The 24,458-nt window shown below is 53.3% G+C and overlaps 9 protein-coding genes across 9 annotated transcripts; 7 read left to right on the top strand and 2 right to left on the bottom strand.

The window, feature by feature from the left end:
* Positions 1–74: 74 nt before the first annotated feature.
* Positions 75–1,226, top strand: BO94DRAFT_535936 (DNA-directed RNA polymerase III subunit C31). The gene is made up of 3 exons (XM_025611902.1): positions 75–247; positions 398–644; positions 733–1,226. The coding sequence occupies exons 1-3, from the start codon at positions 137–139 to the stop codon at positions 1,128–1,130; spliced, it is 756 nt and encodes a 251-aa protein (XP_025466808.1). The 5' UTR covers positions 75–136; the 3' UTR covers positions 1,131–1,226.
* A 41-nt stretch (positions 1,227–1,267) lies between these two features.
* On the bottom strand, positions 1,268–3,165 carry BO94DRAFT_597861 (flavin monoamine oxidase family protein; the record flags this gene model as incomplete). Its single annotated transcript, XM_025616277.1, has 4 exons — positions 1,268–1,701; positions 1,778–2,581; positions 2,651–2,898; positions 2,979–3,165. The coding sequence occupies 4 exons, from the start codon at positions 3,163–3,165 to the stop codon at positions 1,459–1,461; spliced, it is 1,482 nt and encodes a 493-aa protein (XP_025466809.1). The 3' UTR covers positions 1,268–1,458.
* Positions 3,166–3,937: 772 nt separating this feature from the next.
* BO94DRAFT_518263 (uncharacterized protein) lies at positions 3,938–6,047 on the top strand (the record flags this gene model as incomplete). Its single annotated transcript, XM_025610025.1, has 12 exons — positions 3,938–4,017; positions 4,088–4,171; positions 4,234–4,263; positions 4,321–4,459; positions 4,518–4,841; positions 4,900–5,003; positions 5,062–5,148; positions 5,227–5,390; positions 5,468–5,562; positions 5,629–5,747; positions 5,802–5,839; positions 5,923–6,047. 12 exons carry the CDS (start codon positions 3,938–3,940, stop codon positions 6,024–6,026), a joined length of 1,368 nt encoding a protein of 455 aa, XP_025466810.1. The 3' UTR covers positions 6,027–6,047.
* A 440-nt stretch (positions 6,048–6,487) lies between these two features.
* BO94DRAFT_575790 (Zn(II)2Cys6 transcription factor) lies at positions 6,488–8,019 on the top strand (the record flags this gene model as incomplete). The annotated part of the gene is made up of 6 exons (XM_025615100.1): positions 6,488–6,620; positions 6,694–6,871; positions 6,935–7,038; positions 7,089–7,509; positions 7,597–7,867; positions 7,936–8,019. The coding sequence occupies exons 1-6, from the start codon at positions 6,569–6,571 to the stop codon at positions 8,017–8,019; spliced, it is 1,110 nt and encodes a 369-aa protein (XP_025466811.1). The 5' UTR covers positions 6,488–6,568.
* A 235-nt stretch (positions 8,020–8,254) lies between these two features.
* Positions 8,255–9,724, bottom strand: BO94DRAFT_566526 (NAD(P)/FAD-dependent oxidoreductase; the record flags this gene model as incomplete). Its single annotated transcript, XM_025614560.1, has 1 exon — positions 8,255–9,724. The coding sequence occupies one exon, from the start codon at positions 9,722–9,724 to the stop codon at positions 8,255–8,257; it is 1,470 nt and encodes a 489-aa protein (XP_025466812.1).
* A 773-nt stretch (positions 9,725–10,497) lies between these two features.
* On the top strand, positions 10,498–14,400 carry BO94DRAFT_518269 (uncharacterized protein; the record flags this gene model as incomplete). The annotated part of the gene is made up of 7 exons (XM_025610026.1): positions 10,498–10,650; positions 10,699–10,874; positions 10,923–11,025; positions 11,124–12,559; positions 12,822–12,999; positions 13,160–13,820; positions 13,867–14,400. 7 exons carry the CDS (start codon positions 10,498–10,500, stop codon positions 13,947–13,949), a joined length of 2,790 nt encoding a protein of 929 aa, XP_025466813.1. The 3' UTR covers positions 13,950–14,400.
* Positions 14,401–17,388: 2,988 nt separating this feature from the next.
* On the top strand, positions 17,389–19,935 carry BO94DRAFT_535944 (lipid-binding SYLF domain-containing protein). The gene has a single exon (XM_025611903.1). The coding sequence runs from the start codon at positions 17,649–17,651 to the stop codon at positions 19,608–19,610; it is 1,962 nt and encodes a 653-aa protein (XP_025466814.1). The 5' UTR covers positions 17,389–17,648; the 3' UTR covers positions 19,611–19,935.
* A 183-nt stretch (positions 19,936–20,118) lies between these two features.
* Positions 20,119–22,205, top strand: cp1 (putative carboxypeptidase S1; the record flags this gene model as incomplete). Its single annotated transcript, XM_025614561.1, has 2 exons — positions 20,119–20,474; positions 20,535–22,205. Coding segments are annotated over exons 1-2 (1,809 nt in total), but the record flags the coding sequence as incomplete, so codon positions are not given.
* Positions 22,206–23,099: 894 nt separating this feature from the next.
* Positions 23,100–24,336, top strand: BO94DRAFT_467741 (putative DnaJ domain protein Psi; the record flags this gene model as incomplete). The annotated part of the gene is made up of 3 exons (XM_025608219.1): positions 23,100–23,247; positions 23,308–23,984; positions 24,040–24,336. 3 exons carry the CDS (start codon positions 23,100–23,102, stop codon positions 24,334–24,336), a joined length of 1,122 nt encoding a protein of 373 aa, XP_025466816.1.
* Positions 24,337–24,458: the final 122 nt, after the last annotated feature.

The raw sequence follows: 24,458 nt of genomic DNA on the forward strand, positions 1-24,458 counted from the left end.
CCCCTCCGCAGGCGGTGAGACCTCCCAAGCTCGGCCGGAACTTTTTTCTCGCCATTAGCCTACATTGCATTGCGCTGACGGCCCTCTCGACCCCTAGCCAGAACATCCCCGACAAAGCACCCAGTGAATACTCACCATGTCCCGATTCGGCGCAAAGAAAGGCAGAAAGCTCCCGGGAGCCGAATTTACCTGGGAAGCTTCCGACCCCAGCGGAGAACCGGATACTGCCCCTACGCCGCTGTTTCCTGTATGTTTCCTATCCCATATCCTTGTTGAATTGCTAGTGCATACCTTGCTTTACTTCCAATCAACCAATCCTACTACTCTCCTCTACCCATTGAGACTCCGTCAACCTAACCCAAAGGAAAGAAAGCTAACCATGGCCCGCGGCAAACAGAAATACACCGTTCCGCGAGCCCGACCCCTCACCGCAACCGAACAATTGCAAGTGGATTTATATCGAACGCTACGGGAACGCTTCCACGATGGTCCCTATTACTCTATTCTAGAGGGGGCCGCGTCGGCAAGTAAGAAGGAGAGTGCGGCTCGTGCATCCTTCGATCCGTTTCATGGAATGCCGAGTTATTCGGGAAAGTATGTGAAGAAGAAGAGGGCCTTGCCGAGGATTTTGGGGAGGCAGTATGGTATGTTTCTCTTTCTATCTCGCTCTTTGTATAGGGGGTGTTGATGGAGGGAATATGTGCTGACGGGTTGGCCGTTGGTGATTGATAGTTATGAAGTTCTTCCCTAGGGAATTGTGGGGTACTATTCAGCCTAGTTTCAAGCCTGATGCCGCTATGGATGGGTATGTGCCGCAGGGGGCGCGGGCCGGGGTGAAGCGTGGGTTTGAGGATGATGAGGAAGAGGAGGATGAGGAGACGGCGAAGCGGACGAAGACTGGGGAGGAGGGTGAGGGTGCTGAGGGGGATGATGATGGGGAGGGGGATATTTTGGATGCGGAGGAGGAGGAGCAAGGGGAGGAGGAGATTGAGGATGATGACTTTGAGGATGATGATGATGAGATGGGTGGGGATTATAATGCCGAGCAGTACTTTGATGGTGGGGATGATGAGTATGGGGATGATGGGTTCGGAGATGGAGGTGGTGGTGGTGAGGAGGATACTTATTAGGGAATTAATCTGGTGTACTACTAGTATCTACTACTTCGATTTTGCCGGCAGAATCGGGGGCTAAGCCTATTTAGAAAATGGGCCAGAAATCTAAACTACTATGTACTAATCCATGTATACTTTAGTAATTTGGAGGACAAGATATAATCAAACTAATACTATGAGGTATATGTAAATTTGTGAGTTGTCTGCACTGATAGATTGATTTTTGTTCTTGTAGATCTCGATCCAAACTTTCCGCGCCATGGCTGAGGTGAATATCATCCCAGGTTGGGTTGTGAGCAACACATACATTGTAAGCTTGTATGCGCCGCGGGAGTCCCTGCGGTTATAAAGAAGCGGCCACGGCCTTCAGACGTCCGAGGCAGACCGAAACCTCCTTGGCCACCCTGCTCCCCTCTTCGATCGCGCCATCAATAAAACCTCTCCAGCCGTAGGCCCAATCGCCACTTGCAAAGAACACATTCCCGTGTCGTTCCCGAAGGGCATCAAGGTACCGGAAGCTGTACCCCGGTGGGAACATACACCAAGACCCTCCGGAGAATGGGTCTTTCACCCAATCGTGCCAGACCTAGACAGAAAATCCGTTAGTATCTAATTCGGGTCCTTCTCAGAGGTTGGGATGGACCTAGCTTGGCGCTGCTTACCACTTGCTGGACGGTCACGGGCTGGATTTTGTTCAACTCGGCAGTAGCTTCCTGGGCATTTTGCTGGGGGCTCAGGGAGTCTTTGTTGGCCCCGAAGGTTACGATGTGAGTATTCCCCTTGGGAGTAATCCCGTCGCCGCGACAGCTGAAGATATGGGTTCCGGGCCAATTTGTGGCCACCCATGACAGGAGGTGCGTGTCGTCCACCTCGAGATGGAGCTTTGCGCCAAAGTTGACGTTCCCCTTGATACACGCGGCGGTCTTGACGGCGGGCAGAGGTGGGTTGAAATCCACCTTTGTCAAGATGTTCAGTGGGATCGTACACACCAGGCGTTTGGCCAGCCACTTCTGGCCGGACGCGCACGTTACCGTGACTCTACCAGCTTGGTCGTGAATCCCTGTCACTGCGGTCTGGAAGGAGAATCGAAGATTTCCTGTTGATAGGGCCTCTTCAAAGAAACAACGCGCAAAATCGGACTGTCCGGCGGCGATTTTGTAGGTCTCCGTATATTCGTACAGACCTAAGACGGTGTATCCACTCAGTGCCCACCAGCGCAGGATGTCAAAGAACCCGGTTTCCTTCATGGTGTTTCCTGAAATTGCGACAAGGAACGCTTGCAGGGTAGTAATCTGGACATCGTCCAGTAAATGCCTGATCTGGTCCAGTCGCTGGGCTGCTGAAATTGATTCCCAGTACCGGACATCTGGGTTGTGATGGGGTTCATGCGGGTAGGGCAGGAGACGTCGCCCATAGCTGTCATCCACATTGCAGAACACCTCGAAGGCTTTGCTGACCAGCCGCTCCTTGAAGGTATTGTAAGCTGAAGAAGTTCTTGCATTTCTTCAATACTAGTATCAGAAAAAAGGCAGTACCTGTTCCTCAAGGCTCATGCTAGTCCTTGCTCCATCAATACACGCGGTGAAGAAGGACTGACACCCGATCTCCGCCTCGTTGCTATTGAGCATCTTGGTTTGGCCATACCGGTGCATTTCATGGTACACGTGTGGTTGGCCCCAGTGAACCCAGGCCCCGCCCATCTCATACAAATGGCCATCGACGTCGGCAGTGTAAGTCCGCCCGCCGACTCGGTCTCGGGCCTCGAGGAGTAGAACTTTGTAGCCTATGATTACACAAGGTCAGTATTTGGACTTTGGAGGATAGGTAGAGGATATGTAGAGGATATAGATCCACCTCGCTTACCTAAATTGCACAAGTCCCTGATTGCGGTAAGACCCGCATAGCCCGCACCAATCACGATGACATCGAAGCCATCATCCGATAAGAACCCCGGGAGGTTGGAAGGAGGACTGATAACAGCCGAACATGCAAGACCCTTGGAAAAGCTGCCACAACTAGCCTGGTAGCGATAGCCGTCGTGCGTGGTCATTTTGTGGGTTTCTTCTTATCTCCAACAAGAATTCTGGAGTAGAAGTGGTGATCTCAAAAGGTTGAATCATGGCCCCTGCCATTGGCTTATATGTGTCTGAGGAAACGCACTCTACTAGTATCTATCTATCTCATTGGGTTTCCAGAAACAGAAGGTCGAATGAGTACCTGCGATAGCGTTCTCCCTTATCGCCATTGGCTCGAGCTGCCAACGAGGAGTGAAGTGAAGTGAGTGAAGTTGGCCGCACTAACCACGACAGGAAGGTTAAATGAGCCCTGAAACCCCAATGCGGGGATTTAGGTTTGCCGTTCTTCATTGTTTATCTCGAGTCTGACCAATAACTTGTGCAGTGCCACCCCCGCATTCTTAGTTTCAACTAGTACTACTCCGTTGTACCCTGATAATACGATCAATGGTTTGTTGAGTAGCAGAGTAGTAGATAAGGACAACACTAGACACTACCTATTCTCCTCCCCCCTCCTCCCCTGTAACTCATTTTACCGCAAAAAAGCCACACACACACACACACACACACACACACACACACACATGGTACTATCTTCCTCCGACATGGCCGCAGAATCACTGAATAAATCCCTGGCATACCACGAAAGTGCTAATCAACACGTTGATACCAGTGAAGGCCAAGTGGTGGGCGAGTCCTTCAAACGCGTCTACAATGTCTGGACAGGTACCGTCCATCTGGTCTCTCGGAATCCGGTCTCAATGCTAATCGGCCCGCAATCCAGCCTCTGCGTACCAGGTGCTAATGATGGCGAGCTGGACCTGCAACATTGTCCTTTACGGGACGGTCTTTGACGTCGGAGGCCCGATGATGCTCATATACTCTACGTGAGTCGACTACGGAGGGACCAAACGTTTACACATAGCATGGGCTAATGGTACGGATGGGTCAAACCAGAATCATTGTAACCTTAGGCCAGTGTCTTCTCATGGCCTCGCTAGGGGAAATGTGCTCAATTTGGCCGTACTCTGGGGGTCAGCAGTAGGCTAATATCAGCTCCAGCTAGACGGACCGGCTTTGCTGATTTCTTATTTCTATTACAGGGCGTACACCAAGCACCTTGCTCCCGCGTCGTAAGCAATATTTCTATTCCCACTTATCTAGACGCATCATGCTCACTTCTCGCACAGTTGTCGACGTTTTCTATCATACCTGATCGGCTGGATCGTGTATCTGGGCGAGATTGCGACATCTGCAGGTTGCGCAATGAATAGTGCGCAAATCGTCACTGCCGTGGTCCAGCTTCATTATCACAACTACATTCCCACAGTGTGTGCCTCTTCCAGTGGCGGAGTCTAAAACCAGTTAACTGACATTCTCTGTCCAGAGATGGCATATCTGGTTGATATACAGTGGGATTCTGCTGCTTTCCATCCTGTTCTCTTTTACCCAGAGGCACTTACCAGTAATTGCGCTTATCGGAGCACTTGTCACCGTGGGAGGAGGCATTGCTTGGGCTACCACATTCCTCGTGCTTGCCCAAAAGCACGAGGCAGCTTTTGTATTCAACTACCTCATCAACCGGTCGGGATATACCAGCACCGGATGGGTGGGCCTTATGAGTATCTATACCCCCGTCTACGCACTATACGGAACAGATGGCGTTCTACACATCACCGAAGAAATACACTGTCCCGAGAAAAATGCACCGGTACGTTGGAATAACCCAAGCAAGAGTCGCCGCGAACACTAAACTCGCATTCTGACAGAGGGCAATGATATTATCCATGGTTCTAAGCGGCATCACGTCGCTGATGGGAGCGGTTGTCCTGGGTTTCTGTGCCGGCAACTGGCAGTCATACATGGAATCCGAGTACGTGGTGCAATTCCAGCAGTGACTGATCCTGCGATTACTGAACATGATATCCCAGCCTCCCGTTTATCCCTTGGTTTGTTGAGATTTTGGACAACGTCACCGGCGCGATTGTCCTGGCAATTGTTGTCTTGGTCTTCCTCAAGTAAGCCCCTCGCTAGCAACACTCTAGTTCCCAGGGCACGCATCTAGACCAAGCTGCTGATTCTCCCATTGATAACAGCTTCCTCATCATTGTCGGTATCAACACAGCGGCATCCCGAATGGCCTGGAGCATGGCAACCGACCATGCCCTACCCTTTTCAGATGTTTTGATGCGTATCAACCCAACATTCCAGACTCCGATCAATACGATCCTGCTGACAGTCGCGGCTGAAATGGTAATCGGTACGCCGACGCTCCGGAATCTGTTCAGTCTGCTTGAACCCCTAAATGCCACTTTTCAGCTGACTTGCATATCCCAGGGCTTGTCGTGTTCGGCAGCGACTATGCCTTCGAGGCGATCGTGAGTTTGGGCGGCGTAGCGTTCCAAATCGGATACCTCACGCCGGTGTTGCTAGTAAGACTAACTCTTCCAATGACAGACCTCCCCTTCCTTCTCTCTGACTGCCCACGGGCTATGTAGCTGATCATCCGCGGCCGCTCTGCGCTACCCTCCGGGCGATATTTTGACCTCGGCCGCTTCGGGCTGGTAATCAATGTCTCATCGGTCTGCTGGTCGTCGCTCATCATCGTTATATTGCTGTATGCATCTTAGATTCCTGTCTATTCTATCTACTGATAATTGTACATCGCCAGGTTTCCACTCTATGTCCCGGTGACTCCAGGTGATATCTGTGAGTCTCTCAAGCCTCGCCCTCACGGCACTTGCCCTCTGACCAGGGGGTTTCCTACCTCCGGTTCCACTGACCATTTACAGATAACATGAATTGGGCGGTTGTGATGTGTGGCGGGTTGATCCTCGCAGTAGCGGTGGATTGGGTTTTCCGTGGCCGCTTCCATTATATAGTTCCGGCATTGTGAGGTTGGAGGCGAGCTTTAGAGACTCGGTGACAGGGGTTTCTGTCTGGATTTATGGATCACTTCTCTGGTGGATTCCTTGTGTTTCAAGCTGTGTATCGTCACCAAGAGAGCGTTGTGTGATTTAGAATTTTCTTCCATACATGTGATGCGGGAGTAACGTATAGTATACCTTTGGCTGGAGTCCGCGGGGTTAGGGCGATAGGTAATGTTAAGTTCATGCCAGTACACCAAAACGGAAATCCGCTGGCCATCCAGAGAACAGACGGAACGAAGACTCTGTGTCCCAACTGGTAATAAGCAATAAAAGCCCAGTATCGAGTCATGTCTAGGAAATGCACGGAACACAGGTGTTGTTGAAATGAGAATCTCCAACCGGCGGTGGCAATCGACGTGCGGGGTCATTATCATTATCACATCGAGATAAGGTTCATCCAGCGCAGATAACCAACCTATCTATCTATCTACCACCTACCGCCAGCTTCCTGCTCTATATCTAGTGCGGATTATTTTTTCCTCACTACTGCCGCTTGAATGTCTTGAATATGGTCGAATCCCCTGAAAAGCGACCACGCCCACGGCGGCCGAAGCAGAAAGGTAGCCCCCCCCCCCTCCCCTTGACCATGAAGGCACGGCGCGCGAAACTGAAGGTGCATAAACAAACATGCAGGTTGCCATGAATGCTCCCAGCGTCGGGTGAACTGCGACAGGAAGGAACCGACGTGTGGGAAATGTGAGGCGAAAGGGATTGAGTGCTCAGGACTGGGGATTCGGGTTCGGTTTTGTCATGGCGTTGCCTCGCGGGGGAAGCTGGTTGGGAGGGACGCTTCTGGGGAAAAGTTACCCTGGTGGGTAGTAGTTGGGTTCTCTCGAGATCGACTGACTTCTGCTAATTGGAAGACTGTGTTCAGTCAAACAGACATACCGTCGAGTTCCTCTTTGCGTCGCGATCCGTCCGCCATCCCGGCCGTGATCGATCCCCTGGCTCAGTGGGAACGTATCTTGGTGGACTATTGTAAGCAGCCAGCTATTGAGTCTAGCTAGGACTTTACCAACATCCCTCAGTCAATAAGACCATCGCTCCCAACATGATCGCCGTCGACGGCGAAGCCAACGGCTACCGCACCCTCATCCTACCGGCGGCGGAACTCTACCCCTGCGTCTTGAAGGCTGTCCTCGCATCCTCAGCGCATCACATCGCACTCCGAGTCGCCCCCGACCACCGCTCCGAGGCCGTGGTGCGCGCTCATGAACTCTACACCGACGCCATCAGCGCCCTCCAACAGCTGACCACCGCGCCAACCACCACCCACACTCCCAATGCAATCACCTCTCTCGTTCTACTCATTTGTACCATGATCACAGGCAGTGAGGATTTTCCGTTTCTCTTTCGAATGCTCTCTGCCTCGTTATCCGTTGTCAATCTTGGCCATGACGACCAGCTCGGTCCTCCTCTCTACCATTTCCTCAATATCCAGATGCAAAAGTATGCTGTACTTCTCCAATCATGTATCTTATATCTTACCCCCTCCCCTTATCCCCTGCTAACCATGACTCTGTGCAATCACTTCAGATTCAAACTATACGCCCGGCCATTCCTCCTCCCTGCCAACGACATCCCACAACCCACAGACACCCTTCTCACTGACGGCCTAGCCTGTCTCCTGCTCTGTTCACGCCTCCACCCCGAACACTCTGCCCGACTTATCCAAGCATCCCAGCTCATCCAAATCGCCAGTGAGCTGTACGGACGCCGCGCATGCGGGGAGGAACTCGATTCCCAATCCTCGACTGAACTCGTCGAGCAGTTCATCAACACCCTCGTTGACTACCGCTCCACTCAGGTCGGGTGGAATGTCCTTGTGTGGGCGACGTTTATTGTTGCCGCTGAGAGCTCGCTTCCTCGCCACAGAGCCTTCCTGGCCGCTACACTCCGCGAGCACTACGATCGCACGGGGTTTGGGAATTTACAGGCCGCTTTGCGTGTGTTGGATGAGATTTGGGCCATCGAGGGAGGGGGGGAGTGTTGGACGTTGGTGTTGCCGCGGTGGCGGGTTTTTGTCATGTAATATATCAAGTGTGTGTGTGTGTGTGTGTGTACGGAGTATCATATCCTATATTCCAACCTTACGAGCGATTTCGTTCATTATCTTTCTTTTTTACACTTCCACCGGTCACGATAAAATCAAATCCAGCGCAGCGCGTGATGATCATACAAGACAAGGCGAACGTTAAAGCTTCGGTGAGTTGAGAACGGGCTGCCCCAATTCGAGTGATTTTCGCAGCGCCCTGAACCTCTGCTCCGTCAAAAGCATCGACCGAGGAGTTTCCCCAAGTGTATCCCGGACCGTACCCCCGGCAATAAGGCCCGCAACAAACTGTGCCGTGCGAAACGCCTTGATCATCCCCGTAGCATGGTACCCCCCACACACCCACTGGTGTTCTCGACCCCGACCAAGCAGCCGACCAGCAAACGGCATCCCATCCTGACTGAAGGCGAGAATCCCCGACCAGCCATGCGTGATATATGCCGAAGACCCCAGCACAGGAGAGGACACAACCTCGTCCCCCACCCCACGCAAATGGACCATGGGCGCGAGATCAGTCGTACTATCGTCAGCCGTTGCGATTCGGCCCGTATTGGCACGGCCAATCACAACCCCGCCATCCTTCCGCTGGATTATATAGTCGTAGTCCTTGTCGCCGTAGCGAAGCCAGTAAGAATACTCCGGGTTAAGGCCAAACGCAGACACCCCCGGAGAACGGCTGCCCTCGGCAGTACTAGTCACTGGCCCATAGTGCACGACGTTGCCGCGGACGGGTGAAATATACGGCTGTAGCTCGGGGACGAGATGTCCGATCCAGGCATTCGTAGCATGCACAATGTGTCTTCCTTTGAGTTCGCCCCGATCCGTCTGCACAATGGCGAAGTCGTCTCCCGGTTCCTCCAGAACCTGTTGCACCGTGGTTTGCGTCTGGACATTGATCTTCCTGGAGTCGATCAACGGGCCCAATACCCCGGTCACCCACTTATAGGGCCATAATGACGCAGCAGGAACCCCAATCGCACCAACACACTGCGATGATGATGAAGATGATGCAAGGCCCACCGTCTTCTGCAACTGCGCCAGCCCCTCCCCAGCATAAACGCGGTGCATGGCCGCCAAACGCGGAACATAGTTCTGCATATCCCGCAGTGCGGCAAGACCATCTTCAAAGGACTTCAGGCTATAGTACGCCTCAATGCCTTCCGTGAACTGAAGATCGCAGTGGGCAGTTAGGCCGTCCTGGGCGATTGCATCAGCCATAGTCTGTAGATGACTGAACTCGAACTCGGAGATCCGGACCGCCTCGGCGATCCCAAACGACCGCTTCCGTTCCTCCCACATGGCAAAGGTCATGGTTTTGATGTGGCCGCCGTTTCGACCCGTTGCTCCGGAGCAGAGCGAGCGGGCCTCAACAAGCACGATGTTGAGTGTCGGTTGCAGCGCGAGTAGTGTTCGGATGAGCGTCATCCCTGTGATTCCGGAGCCGATGATGATCACATCTGCTACCTCTCCCTCTCCCTCTCCGGGCCAGGGCGATTGATGGGATGCTCGTGCATGAGGGCTTGATTGCCAGAATGGTGCGGTGGGGGTTTGCACGGGAACCCCGGGGTCTACTACTCCAGGGTTGTAGATTCCTTCAAGGGCGCTGGACATGGCAGACTTGGATGATGATGATGAGGAGGAGGAGGAGGATGAATGAGTGGTTTTTTCCCACTCCTGCTGCTCCCGAAAATGGGCAGTCTTTTATATTAAGTTGCTATGCTATCTATGCTACTCGATATTTTATTCTCCCACCGTCCAAATGATACAGGTTTCATATCTCTCATTTCACCTACCTAATTTGGAATATTGTTTCGCGCGCCCAGTCCCCATGGCTTAGTATGCTAGCCGCACAGCAGGGACTCATTTAACCTTCCGGTTTAGGATGGTATCGGTGCCCGCGAGGCTGTATCTAGATACTACTAAGTGCGTCCGTATCGGATATGGGCGAGTGGATCCGGTACGGGTGTCTCGGGATTTTTGATATAGTAGTTAGTAGCTAGATAGTCGGGCCTCTGAGACCCCAGAGTGGAGAGGTAATCGAGGTAATGAGCAATTAAGCTAAGGCGCGGAGTGGTTGGCCTGCAGTGTAATATTTACTGGCGTGTATGGGGTTGGGATGAGTGCTGCTGGGATGGAGCACAAGTACTACTGTGTAGTGTCTTACTAGCTTTTATCGAGTGATACAAGGTATGTACTGTTGCAATGCAATACATTCAGCATCGACATAGCACTACTCCGTACCACGGAACAGATCCTCCACGTCAGTCAACCGATGACGTCATCCCGCTGCACCACGCCAACTGGTCCATCAACGAGGGGTAAAAAAAAAGAGGACCCGCGACGATAAGCCCCTCAGCCACAAGACCACACCACAGGCACGCAGCATGAACGGCACCCAGCCCGAGCAGCGACGCTCGGCTCTCGTGCTCTATGGCTCGGAAACCGGCAATTCCCAAGAGGTGGCCGAGGAGCTGGGGGCCTTGGCCGAGCGTCTGCATTTCCGAACTCATGTGGCCGAGCTGAATCAGTACAAGCCAGTATGCTTCTCACCCTAATGCCACGCCAATGCTGATGACTTAGTGTAGGAAGTGCTGAAATTGCATACAATTGTTATTTTTGTGGTTTCGACGACGGGTCAGGGTGATTTCCCGGTCAATGCGAGGTCGTTTTGGCGGTCGTTGTTGCTGAAGAGACTGCCTCCGACGTTCTTGGAGGGGGTCAATTTTGCGTCGTTTGGGCTGGGGGATAGCTCGTATCCGAAGTGGGTTTGCTCGATTGTGGGGATGTTGGATGAGGGCTGACTTGTCAGGTTCAATTGGGCTGCGCGCAAGTTGCACAAGCGGTTGTTGCAGCTGGGTGCGAATGAGATATATCGGGCTGGGGAGGCCGATCAGCAGCATCCGGAGGGGTGGGTTGTATATGATGAACTGGGTTTATGCATGCTGACTGGTGTAGGCTTGAGGGAACTTTCATTCCCTGGTTGACGGACCTGCGCAAACACTTGCTGGAGACATATCCGCTTCCTTCAGGGTTGGGTCCGATACCGGATGACGTTCAATTGCCGCCGAAATGGGTCCTGGAGCTACAGGAGCAAAATACGACAGAAATAAAAGAGGATCATATGGTTTCTGGCACCCAGGAATACCAAGCTGCGCCGGATGAATTTCCAAAGTTGACTCGACTAGACCATGATCTACGACCACTGCCCGATACGTTGACAGCGACGCTTACAGAGAACAAACGGTTGACGCCATCAACACATTGGCAAGATGTGCGCCACGTATTGCTTACTGTCCCGGAACACACATCCTATGTTCCTGGGGATATGATATGCATTACACCGAAGAACTTCTCGAGCGATGTCGATGCCCTAATCCAGATGATGGGTTGGGAGGAGCAGGCTGATCAGCTGGTTTCCTTGGTCCCCAACAGCCATATTCCTGCAGAAGACCTCCCCTCTCCGCCCATCCTTGGCCTGGAGTCGTATCCGCAGCTAACACTGCGCGCCCTTCTCGCGGATTATCTGGACATCCAGGCAATCCCACGCCGGTCCTTCTTTGCAGAGATTGCCCACTACACGAGTGACGAGATGCACAAGGAGCGCCTGCTCGAGTTCACCTACACTAGTCCGGAGTATCTGGATGAACTATGGGATTATACCACCCGTCCAAGACGTAGTATTCTAGAAGTACTGCATGAATTTGATACGGTGAAGGTTCCATGGCAGCATGCGGTCTCAGTGTTCCCGATCCTCAAAGGAAGACAGTTTAGCATTGCCAGTGGTGGCGAGTTGAAGAGTGCTGGCGGTGGCACCAAGTTCGAAGTGCTGATTGCGATTGTCAAATACCAAACCGTGATCAAAAAGATCAGACAGGGCGTCTGCACACGGTATATTTCGGTGCTTCGACCTGGAAGCACATTAAAGGTACAGCTACAGCGAGGAGGACTCAATTCCTCCGTCAACCAGCTGGTAGGGCCGACGGTCCTGATTGGTCCCGGCACCGGTTTGGCACCGCTGCGATCCATGCTCTGGGAGAAAGCTGCCATCATCAAGGCGTATCAGGAGGAGAATCCCGGGCTGGAGCTCTCGATCGGACCCACGCTGCTGGTCTACGGCGGTCGCAACCGAGAGGCGGACTTTTTCTTCGAGGACGAATGGCAGCAGCTAGGTAAGCTGATCAAGTTGAACGTCCTCACTGCATTCTCTCGAGACCAAAAGGCGAAGGTCTATGTGCAAGACGTTATCCGACAGAACTATGCGCTGCTCTTCAAGCTGTTGCACGACATGGCGGGATCGGTATATATATGTGGATCTTCCGGACAGATGCCCAAGGCCGTGCGGGAGGCGCTGACGGAAGCCTTCCAGCATGGGGCAGAGGTCGAAACGGACCGATTCAACGAACAAGGCGCCGAGCAGTATCTCCTTGGCATGGAGAAGACGGGGCGGTATAAACAGGAAACATGGTGATGGGCGTGATCACATGTGATTTCGGTCTCTTGGCATGCATAGATAGAGAATCCGTCCAACAGGACATGGATAGATCTAAAATAAGCTTAGTATACCACAACATACCAGCAGCTTCATGATCATGTTCATCCGACATATAGGCTAACCTCGGCTGGAGGCGGGAGAAGAGCGGCGGTGGTTGGCCTTTCGGCCCGCTCGGGCTCTCCGCCCAGGTCACCTGCTTTCTGCCGCGGATGGCAGCTGCTCCGTCGGATCGGCCTCTCTTCACGCTTCTGCTCGCCTTAAGTGTCAATTCCCCTCACGACCCTGTCCCGCCCCTCCTCCATTGACTCTTCTCCGAGACCTCCCCAGCACCACAATCAATATGGCCAGCAGCTTGCGAATCCTTGTCCCCGTCAAGCGGGTGATCGACTATGCGGTGAGTTTTTGTCGCCTGCTCCGTCTTCGGTGAAGAGTCGCTTCCCCGAAGTCGCCCGCACGCCCTGTCCTTGATTCTCCGTCGTCGACCTCCCCGTACTCGCCACCTCCTTATTATACGGTGGAATACGTTGCACAATGAACTCCACTAATTCATGCAGGTCAAACCCCGCGTCAACAAGGCCAACACCGGTGTCGAAATCGCCGGTGTCAAGCACTCCCTAAACCCGTTCGATGAAATCTCCGTCGAAGAAGCCATCCGTCTGCGCGAATCCGGCGCCAAGAACCAGAGCCCCATGAAGGTCGACAACATTCTCGCCCTCTCCGCTGGTGGAGCCAAGTGCGCCGATACCCTCCGCACGGCCATGGCCATGGGCGCCGACCGCGCATTCCACGTCGACGTCGGCGACAGCGCCGATGGCGGCCCCGAGCCCCTGACGATCGCCAAGATGCTGCAGGGTGTGGTCAAGTCCGAGAACATTAATCTGGTGCTGCTGGGCAAGCAGGCGATTGATGGTGATCAGGGCCAGACGGGCCAGATGCTGGCAGGTCTGTTGGGATGGCCTCAGGCGACGCAGGCGAGCAAGGTCGAGATCAAGGATGCGGAAGGCACAGTGGAGGTGACGCATGAGGTGGACGGTGGTGTTGAGACGCTGCGGGCTAAGCTGCCTCTGGTGGTCACTACGGACTTGCGGTTGAACTCGCCGCGCTATGCTACACTGCCCAACATCATGAAGGCCAAGAAGAAGCCGTTGGAGAAGAAGACGCTGGCGGACTTCGGGGTCGAGGATAAGAGACGTCTCAAGACCCTGAAGGTGACTGGTGAGTTTACTCTTCCCCTTAGTCTTGTTCCAGACTAACTCGTCAGAACCCCCGGCTCGCCAGGGAGGAGGCAAGGTCGAGAATGTCGATGGATTGATCGGCAAGCTGAAGGAGCTGGGTGCCCTGTAAGGTGGAGCAGGATGGATAGGTACTTGTGTATGTTTACGACTAGAGCGTCCGGTGTCAGCTGGACTTTATCACTCCGGATCATAATCCTGACGTGTATGTTTGATTCTATGCTTAACTCTATCTGGCTATTGCCTAGCAACTACCTGTTGGAGTACTGCCTCATTGAGCCATTGCAGTCCAATATGCCCCTGCCAGCTGGCACGCACTAGTCCACGGACCGGGGATCCGCCGCAATGGCAGGACCCATCCTCCAGGAACACGAATCGGGATCTCGGAAGAAGACAGACGCAGCCGGCTGACTCGAACCACCGTGCTAGCAAGACCATGCACGCGCTAGGATGAGTCGGTTGATCTAACCGGATGGGATGCCTGATACAGAGACTAGATGATACTATAGTTCATAGCTGAATTGGTGGTTTGGACTGTAGGATGGTCGCTAACCTTTAAGCACATATTGGATTGCTGATATACTTAGTAGAACAGCACACCAAAAGAATTATATACCTACAACTCATCCTATACCCCAAGTAAAGCAATTAAGCCCAATAAACTCAACCCAATCCTCCCCCTATTGCACGATCCCCCTCCACGAGATCCAAGAGCTCACTCCCACCTAGGTACGCACCCCTAACCCTAAGCTAAGTTCCCAGCGAATGACAGAACCCGCAATCCGATGTATCATATCCGGCACGGTTCCTAGTGCGAACTACCACCACGGAGCATGTATGTATCCATTCCGATTAATTATCTCTTCTTACCTCATCGATCGATTACCATCGTCACCGGGGAAGCCAGCCAACTATCTAGTTTTAGTTTGATTAGTTGCGTATACTAGACTCTCTGGGTAGATAGATACCTAGGCATTACGCTCGTCAAATAGGATGAATGGTTCGGTTGGAGTTGCCTCGTCTAAGAATAGCTAGTAGGTAGTAATGAACAGGGATGGCAGCTGTGAGTGTTTCAAGTGTCAGGGATTGTGGAATGTTTGAGGGTGTTCTGGGCTGTGCAGTGCTGTTTCACCTACCTATCAGTACGGATATCTTAGTATGGGGATGAAACAACCTACATCCCAGTCAGTACTCACCTAGTTACCTATCTTCTATAGTATTCTACCCAACTACGGAGTCCTCACTACAGTATAATTTTGAGTAGTAGAGTAGTATCTACAACCCAATCCCGTCCCCCTCGGCCGAAAACATCCAACTGCCTCCGATATGATATGATATAATTAATATGATATGATACGAACGCTAGGTACGAACCGCAATAACCGCAATCCTCTCTCTCTCCTCGTGGCCCCATCCATTCATCCCATGGCATATGATATATCCAACCGAAGAGAAAAATTTTTCACACTCTCTCCTGTACGTCGTCGCACGCACATGGGAAGAACAGAGTTCAGCCCGCACAAATTGTGGAATCAATACGGGTAGATAGTATTCCATGATCCGTGGTCAGTCACGGGGTGTGCTCGATTGGACGAGTCAAATCCAACCAACGCAAAACCCTATACTTTATATGGAATATACTTTTTATGTTTTGTTTTGTTTGGACAATGGGATGGATGGATGGATGGATGGATGGATGGATGGATGGATGGGAACAATGAGCCGAGCCGAGCCACACTCCGGGTTGTTTTACTTTACGGCGTAGCTTTACTTTTTTCAGGTTTGAGGAGATGGAAAGGGGATGTTAGAGAAAGGGACGGACGGAGTATCCCGAGCAACACAGCCCAACGGGTCAGGGCCAACAGACTGTGCCTAAGGACGGAGTCGAGCGATGGGGATGAAAATGGAAGGAGTCCTCCGTAGATACTACTGGTGTGGGACTAGTATACCTTGATTGAGGTGGGGGGAATGGACATGTCAGGGACCTTTTTACTATCTGAGTTAATTGGATCGGGGAGGGTTGATTGGATGGATGGATGGATGGGTGTGGTGTTCGGATGGATGGATAGATGGATTTAACCTACCTGCTTACTTATTTGGTTAGTAGATAGATAGGTATGGTAGAGACTAATGCAGAGAATTTTCTTTGCCGGGGCGACAAGGTCAAGTGAAGCGAGGGGAAAGCCAGGATACAAAGGGGGCTCGATCCATGGATCCAACCAGGGCCAGGCTGGCTGGGGTTGAAGCGTGAAGAACAAGCGATTGGATCTGTCATATTCATCGGGGAAGAAGTTGATACATCCCTTGGGATGCAGGGATGGGCCGGTAAGAGAGGGGAAATTTCAAACGGATCTAGTGGAAGTTTATCTTTTTTTTTTCTAATTTAATTTTAATTCTATTTATGAAGTTGAAATAAATGGTTGAAGAAGAAAAGAAAGAAGGAAATTAGGCTACCGTGCCGACTGCGACTAGGACGGTAATTGACTAGCTGAGGGTCTTTTTTTTACTCCATCGTGATTGACTTAGTGAGTGGATCGGGTACGTAGATGACGCTGTGCCCCGTTGGGCATTCTTTCTTTCAGATTTTCAGTGGATATGCTGATGGTTATGATTCTGGATACTTTGTAGACGTGAAATAGAAAGAGAATCGAGTATAAGAAGAGAAAGAAATCAAAATAATACACATAAATCAAGTAACGGATGGGAAAAAATAGATCCGGATCTAATCCGATCGGCTTTGCGGCGATGCGATGACGATGACGCTACGCTACGCTGCACTGCGCGGCCCTGCCAAATGATGCCATGCATCTCGGATGGACCACTTCTTCTTACTCCCCGGCTCTCTCGGTCGTCATCTGGTTCAGCCTGACTGACTAGTACTGACTCTTCGCTCGCTGCCATTCGGCTCTTTCTCCGGCCAGCCACTCCAGTCCAACCATGCCCTTCCGACCCAGCCGGGGTGGAATCCGTGCCTGGTCGCATCCATCATTTACTACATAGTCCAGTTGTCCACCCGTCCGTTTTTCCGTCTGGCTTGCTTGCTTGCTTTTTTTCTCCCTCGTCTCGTCACTGCATTAGCCTGGTGTCGTACATCCGCCCACCTCTCTAGCTGCTATTTACCTACCACCGCTGACCGACGGGGCGACGGTCGATCTCTCTCTCCACTCTGGGGATTCCTGCCTCCTGCCTGGAACCTCCTACTTACCTACTTACCCACCTCCTACATAAACCGGCTGTCGGCCTGTTGCTCTGCTCTGTCTACGGAAATTAGAGGCGGTCTCATCTGATCGTCCCTGTGGTTCACCTGGCCGTGATAACCTGTTCGGCCCTGGCGAGGCTCAGCCGGAGGTAAGCCGCCCCGATCCCATTTGCCCGTTCCATGGTTCCCCCTCCTTCGCTCTCGTATGTATCCGTTGCCAGTTGCTTGCCACCCATCTGCCAGATGAGTCTGGAACACGGCTATCACGGAGATTTCTTCGAGCTGCCCGCTGCAGTTATATCACCCCCTCGCTGCCCGTACTCTCCCCAGATCACTGATGTTCTTCACTTATAGTTGCTGCATTCCTCCTCCCCTCCGGACCCGCATTCCTCGGTTGTCACCTTGGAAGCTTCAGTTGCATCCTTTCCTGCCTCTCATACATTCCTCCCGCATTGGGCAGCACCTGTTTACTACGGCTCGCCGTCTTCGTCCATCAGCTACCGCACCGGCCATTATAGACTTACTCTCCTGCCCTCTTCCTCCCCAGGACCCAGTCCTGTCATACTCTGCTTGGTGAGCTCAGTAATTCCCCGCGGGATCTGACTCGCCACCATGCCTTCCACCCTGTGGGAGAGGACAAAAGGTACCTCCAAGAAGGGTTTCGATAAAGCATGGCACACTCTCGATAAGCTGGGCGACCCCGTCAACCGGCTCTCCTACCGGGTCGGCGCAGAGGCCTTTTGGCCCATGACCCTCGATAAAGAAAGTGACAAAGCCGCGCGCATCCTGCGCAGTTTCTGCAAGGATGGTTTCTACGCCAACGATGATGCCGATCGGCAAAGCACCGACAGCTCCATCAGCAAGCAATCCGGCAAGCTGGACCGCCCCAAGGGCAAACAACGGGTCCTGAAGAAGATCCCGGCTCGGGTCATCCAGAAAGCCAAAGGTATCGCCATCTTTACCACCATGCGCACTGGTCTCTGGGTCAGTGGCTCGGGTGGCAGTGGCGTGCTCCTGGCGCGCATCCCCGAAACCAACGAATGGAGTCCGCCCTCTGGTATCATGCTTCACACCGCCGGCATCGGCTTCCTGGCAGGCGTGGATATCTACGACTGTGTCGTGGTCATCAACACCTATGAGGCTTTGGAGGCCTTCAAGAAGGTGCGATGCACATTGGGCGGAGAAGTCAGTGCAGCGGCCGGTCCCGTTGGCATGGGAGGCGTCCTCGACTCGGAGGTGCACAAGCGGCAAGCCCCCATCTGGACCTATATGAAGAGCCGTGGCCTGTACGCTGGTGTCCAAGTGGATGGCACCATCATCATCGAGCGTAGCGATGAGAACGAGCGCTTTTATGGCGAGCGCATATCGGTCACTGACATCCTCGCGGGCAAGGCCAGGCATCCTCCTGCAGCGATCCAGACCCTCCTCAACACCGTCAAGGCGGCTGAGGGCAACACGAATGTGGATGAGAAGCTGCTTCCTCCGGGCGAAACCCCAGGGGATGTTGATCTCGGGGCTGTACCCTCGTTTGGTATTCCTGATCCGGAGGATCCCGACCCATTTGGGGTCAAGGCTCTGGAAGCCGAGGGTCTCTTCATTCGCGAGGCTGGATCGAAAAGCAGACCGTCCCAGGAAGTTTTCGAGTTCAAGCCGAGTCCTAACAGCCCCGTCTATTCAACCTTCCGACGGAGTACTGATAGTTCACCACGCAACAGCTGGCGAGCGAGCGTGCAGAGTTACGCCAGTATGGACCGAGGCACCCAAACCGATGACGGCCCAACTACTGCCCCGACCTCCATCAGCCGTGCCTCTTCCCGGAGCTACCGGGACGTGTCGGATCGTGCTGAAACCAGTCCGTGGGACAGCGAGGAGAATCGCTGGGATACCGTGATCCCCGAACAGGACGAGTACCGCGTCCAGAATGACATGGACGACGCGGGGGATGTGGTGGATGACGATGTGGAGGTGCACGAAGTCAGCAGCGCTACTGTCTCGAAGCGCGAGAGTGCCGCCCATTCCCCCGTCGCGGCCGAAGACTCCACTATCCCCCCGGAGCTCAAACGCCAGTCTCCTACCTTTACCCGTGCCCGGCTGGTGACGATCCCTAAGCGACTCCCCCCGGCTCTGCCGCCAAGGAACCCCCAGCGGACGCCGGTTTCCTTCTCGAGCTCGACCCCCAACTCACCCACCTCTATCCCTTTCTCTCACAGCCGCCGACGATCGGTCGCGTCGAGCCCTGGACATACCTACGGTTTCACGGAGGTGCCTCTCTATCACAAGAGCAATGATTCAGACAGTGACTTGTCGGAGTCGTCGAACAAGCTGTCTCCCGACCGGGAAGAATTCCACTCCGTGTCCAGTGTACACGACTCGGACGTGGCATCCGAGATTGAGGTCAAGGGACACGATGCGGAGAGTCGTCACGATTCATCTGACGAGAGCACCACCACCCGCATCCGTGAGACCGAGGACTGGCCTCTGACCAACTCGGACCTCGAGCTGGTGCCCACGAAAACCATCACTGCTGACGAAGATGTCCAAACCCATGCTGCAGTACACCCCCAAGCTGCGTGAACTGTGCCACTCTTGATGGCAGTCTCTTCTCCTTGTATATATTCCTTCTGGCATATTCTTCATGGTCCCGTTGCACATGGCTTGTTTATTCCGTGTTTCGGCTGTTATGTATGCTGAGAGTCTCAACTCTCCTGCTTTCTGTGTGATTGTAATGTTAGCCTTAGCGTGCTGGTTTTGGTTTGGACATGGGCATGGATACCTGGCGTCTCGGTTTGTATACTGGGATGATGGTACAGATGCGATGCATGGCTTGTTTGTTAATATATCCCGCGTGGTTTTTCTTATGCTAGTCAGAACGAGGTGCATTTTCTGTGGTAATATCCAATCTCCATAATAACTCACCTGGCACTGCCAATTCAGCCAAGCAACCAAGAACGCGTTGAAGCCGATTTCCAACCGAGCCACCTACATCATCACGCGCTCCCAACCAGTGAACATCAACGAACCGATCATACCATGCCCGTCGCATCAAGGTTTTCTGGTGGGAGGGTTTGACAGGCAAATAGACTCGGGCCCGGCAGGATCGCTGCCAGTCAGCCAGCATCCGGTGGAGTCATGGACGATCGCAGTCGATTATCGTGACACGGCGATCCGCCGGGGTTTATCGCTTTCCGATTGCGCTATCACAAGCTAGTGTGCACCATCCAGACACTCCTATTTAACTAACTCCTTCGCCGCCGCCGTTTCTTTGTCCAGGAACAAAGAAAAATCCCCGTGCGTCTGGCCATGCCTTTTCTTGCCTCTGTTGTGGCCGTATTGGCTGGGGCCGGTGCCGTCGCGGGCCAGTATTTCCCGCCCACGCCCGAGGGATTGAAGGTCGTGCATTCGAAGCAGTACGAGGGGGTCAAGATCTCGTACAAAGAGGTGAGTCTACCAAGGTACTTGGTCCATAATCAAGGGATATTTTGATGTTTACTGTACTAGCCCGGAATATGCGAAACCACTCCCGGCGTCAAATCATACTCCGGCTACGTCCATCTTCCCCCTGGGACACTCAACTCCCTCGGCATCGCCCAGGACTACCCCATCAATACATTCTTTTGGTTCTTTGAGTCTCGCAATAATCCCCTCAATGCACCGCTATCCATTTGGATGAATGGCGGCCCCGGTGGGTCGTCCATGATCGGCCTGTTGCAGGAGAATGGTCCCTGTATGGTGAACCCCGACTCGAATTCAACGGAGCTGAACCCATACTCGTGGAACAACTACGCCAATATGCTGTATATCGATCAGCCGAACCAAGTCGGGTTCAGCTATGACGTACCCACCAATGGTACGTATGATCAGCTCACGGAGATCTTGGATGTCGCATCTTGGGAGGACGGGGTTGTTCCGGAGCAGAACAACACCTTTTACGTGGGCACATTCCCAAGCCAGGAGGTCCAGGCAACCACGAACAGCACCAGCAATTCGGCGCGCGCGCTGTGGCTATTCGCGCAGACCTGGTTCGCTGAATTTCCCGAGTACCGGCCCCATGACGACCGGGTGAGTATCTGGACGGAGTCGTATGGCGGACGGTACGGACCAGCGTTTACGGCTTTCTTCCAGGACCAGAATGAGAGGATTGAAGAGGGGGCTATCGAGGGTCATCCTATTCATTTGGATACGTTAGGGATTATCAATGGGTGTGTGGATCTGTTGATCCAGACCCCCTCGTTCCCTAATATCGCGTATAATAATACGTATGGGATCGAGGGGATCAACAAGACGGTGTATGACAAGGCGATGCATGCTTGGAGCAGGCCCGGCGGGTGCAGGGATATGATTCTGGAGTCTCGGGATGTGGAAGCAGTGGGTGATCCCTTGATGTATGGGGATAATGAGACGGTGAATCGCATTTGCGAGGATGCATCCCGATACTGCCTGAATGAGATCAAGGGACCTTTCACGAATTTCTCGGGCAGGGGGTACTACGATTTCGCTCATTTCAACCCCGACTCTTTCCTCCTCCCGTACTACGTGGGATACTTGAATCAACCCTGGGTGCAGAGCGCACTGGGCGTCCCGATCAACTTCACCATGTCAGCGGAGAAGGTCTACGAGAGTTTCCACACAACAGGCGACTATCCCCGCTCAGATACTCGCGGGATGGTGGGCGATCTCGGCTACTTGCTTGACTCGGGCATCAAGGTGGCCTTGGTGTACGGAGACCGGGACTATGCGTGTCCGTGGAACGGCGGCGAGGATGTCAGTCTGGCGGTGGATTATGTGGATAAGGACAAGTTCCAGGCTGCCGGGTATGCGGACGTGCAGACGAACTCGTCGTACGTTGGAGGCATGGTGCGGCAGTATGGGAATTTCTCGTTCACGCGCGTCTTCCAGGCAGGCCACGAAGTGCCGTTTTACCAGCCCCAGACTGCATATGAGATCTTCAATCGGGTGCAGTTCAACCGGGATCTGGCGACAGGGAGGATTAACACGGCCCGCAATGCGAGCTATACCAGTGAGGGGCCGTCGTCGACCTGGAATGTTACCAACCAGGTGCCGGAGAGTCCCGCGCCGACATGCTATTTGCTGGCCATGGAGGATACGTGCACCGAGGAGCAGCGGGAAAGCGTGGTTAATGGGAGTGCTGTGGTGAAGGATTGGATTGTGGTTGAATGAGTCACACATGGTAGTAGAGAAGAGAACGATGTGGGGAGAGAGAAACAGCGGATGGTATAGAATCACATGACGTATGACATCGTAAATAGCTACAATCTCCGTCTCTCGATACCTTACAACCCAATCACTAGTCAGCATGCATTATCTAGAACCCCAATGAGACCAATATAGGGAACTGCCCTCTCAATATCCCACCTCTAGTTGAAATCCCCACGATAATCAGTCCCAGCAAGACTATATAAGGCTGTAAGCAAACTCCGCCCCGCTCCATTGCACAGACTACACCGTGGCACGTGAGACCATCACGTGACCCTATCGCAGGTCCCCCAAAGCGGAAGACCAGGACTCCAAGCAAACAACATCATCAATCCAACAGCTAGACGGTAAAAAAGCCCTCTGCAGCTCTAGGAACTCATTTCCAGCTATATCGCAGCGCAATCATACGACCGGGACCGCATCACCACCCCTCCCATCGAGCTCATCGAACTTCTCGAACCTTCGATTGGTCGGCCGTTGTGCGGTCAACGTCACACGTCACCGCAGGCTCACCTGAAAGCCGGCGGCTGCACACGCACGTACATCAGTCCGTTCCTCCACCTGCTTCACTCGCCTATCCGAGTAGCACCCCTTCAACAACGGCCTGGATGTCTTAAATCCATACCTACCTACCTACCTACCTTGACTTGGATTTCCCCGTTATTTATACCTTGGCGATCGGCGATCGCGGTGAATCTTCTACGTCATTCGAGACGACACGAGAACCCTTCCCTACAGCTGTGGTGGGTGGCTTATATGCTGTCTGGATTCCAATTCGCCCGTGTACCTTTCTTCATACCCGTATTTCGACTTTGATTGATTACTGGGACATTTTCTATCGACTTCACAATGGTTGCAGAAACTCGTCTTTACGATGCCCTCTCCATCAAACCCGATGCCACACAGGATGAGATTAAAAAGGCCTACCGCAAGGCGGCGTTGAAGTTTCACCCCGACAAGAATAAGGATAACCCGGCCGCGTCGGAGAAGTTCAAAGGTATGGATGGATATGCACGGTCGTATTTAATTATTGGTTGTTGAGGCTAATATTCTCTAGACGTGTCCCAAGCATACGAAGTCCTATCCGACCCCGAGAAACGCAAAGTTTACGACCAATTCGGTCTCGAATACCTACTCCGTGGTGGTCCCCCGCCATCCAGCGCCGGTGCTGACGGCTCCAACCCCTTCGAAGGTGGCATGCCGGGCGGCTTCTCGTTTGGTGGGATGCCCGGTGGGGGTGGAGGTGGAGGTGGTGGCACCCGAACATTCCATTTCTCGACGGGCCCTGGCGGCAGCGGCAGTGGATTCCGGTTCAGTAATGCGGATGATATCTTCCGGAACTTTGCTAAAGGAGGTATGGGTGGTGGAATGGGAGGGATGGAAGAAGATGATATATTTTCGATGCTGGGCGGCGGGCTTGGCGGTGGTCGGGGATTTAGGAACAGTCGCGGGCCCAGCGGATTCAAGCAGTCGTCGCAGCGGGCACCGACGCCGGAGCCGACAGTCATGGAGAAGGAATTGCCGCTGACGCTGGAGGAGCTGATGCGCGGTACGACCAAGAAGGTGTCGGTGAAGAGCAAGACGTTTGATGCGAGTGGGAAGCGCACGGTGCAGGATGTGACACTGGAGGCGAACATTAAACCGGGGCTGCGAACCGGCTCGAAGATCAAGTACCGGGGAGTGGGCGATCAGGAGGAGGGGGGTCGTCAGGATGTGCATTTGATTGTGACGGAGGTAGGTCCCTTCTCTCTGTTTCACCCTTTATATAGGGAATGCTAACAGCTAGTAGAAAGAACACCCCAACTTCAAACGCCAGGGCGACAACCTCGTCACGGCAGTCGAGTTGAGTTTGAAAGAGGCCCTCACGGGCTGGGAGCGCATCGTGCGCACGATCGACGGCAAATCGATCCGGGTGTCCAAGCCCGGACCGACGCAGCCCGGCCACGAGGAGCGGTTCCCGGGTTTAGGCATGACGATTTCGAAGAAGCCCAGCGAGCGGGGAGATCTGGTGGTGCGGGTGAATATACGGTTCCCGGCGAGTTTGAGTGCGTCGCAGAAGGAGGTTCTGAGGGACGTGTTGCCGTGAGCGAGCTATTTTATGAGTATATTCTTATTCCCTGGGTGAGTTGGGTTAGCAATGTGGCGTTAGGCGCTGAGGTAATTAATAAAATCGATATTTCTGTGCTTTGCATACTTGTAGACAAGTTC

This window comes from Aspergillus sclerotioniger, assembly GCF_003184525.1.
Source record: "Aspergillus sclerotioniger CBS 115572 chromosome Unknown BO94scaffold_16, whole genome shotgun sequence".
Taxonomy (NCBI): Eukaryota; Fungi; Ascomycota; class Eurotiomycetes; order Eurotiales; family Aspergillaceae; genus Aspergillus; species Aspergillus sclerotioniger.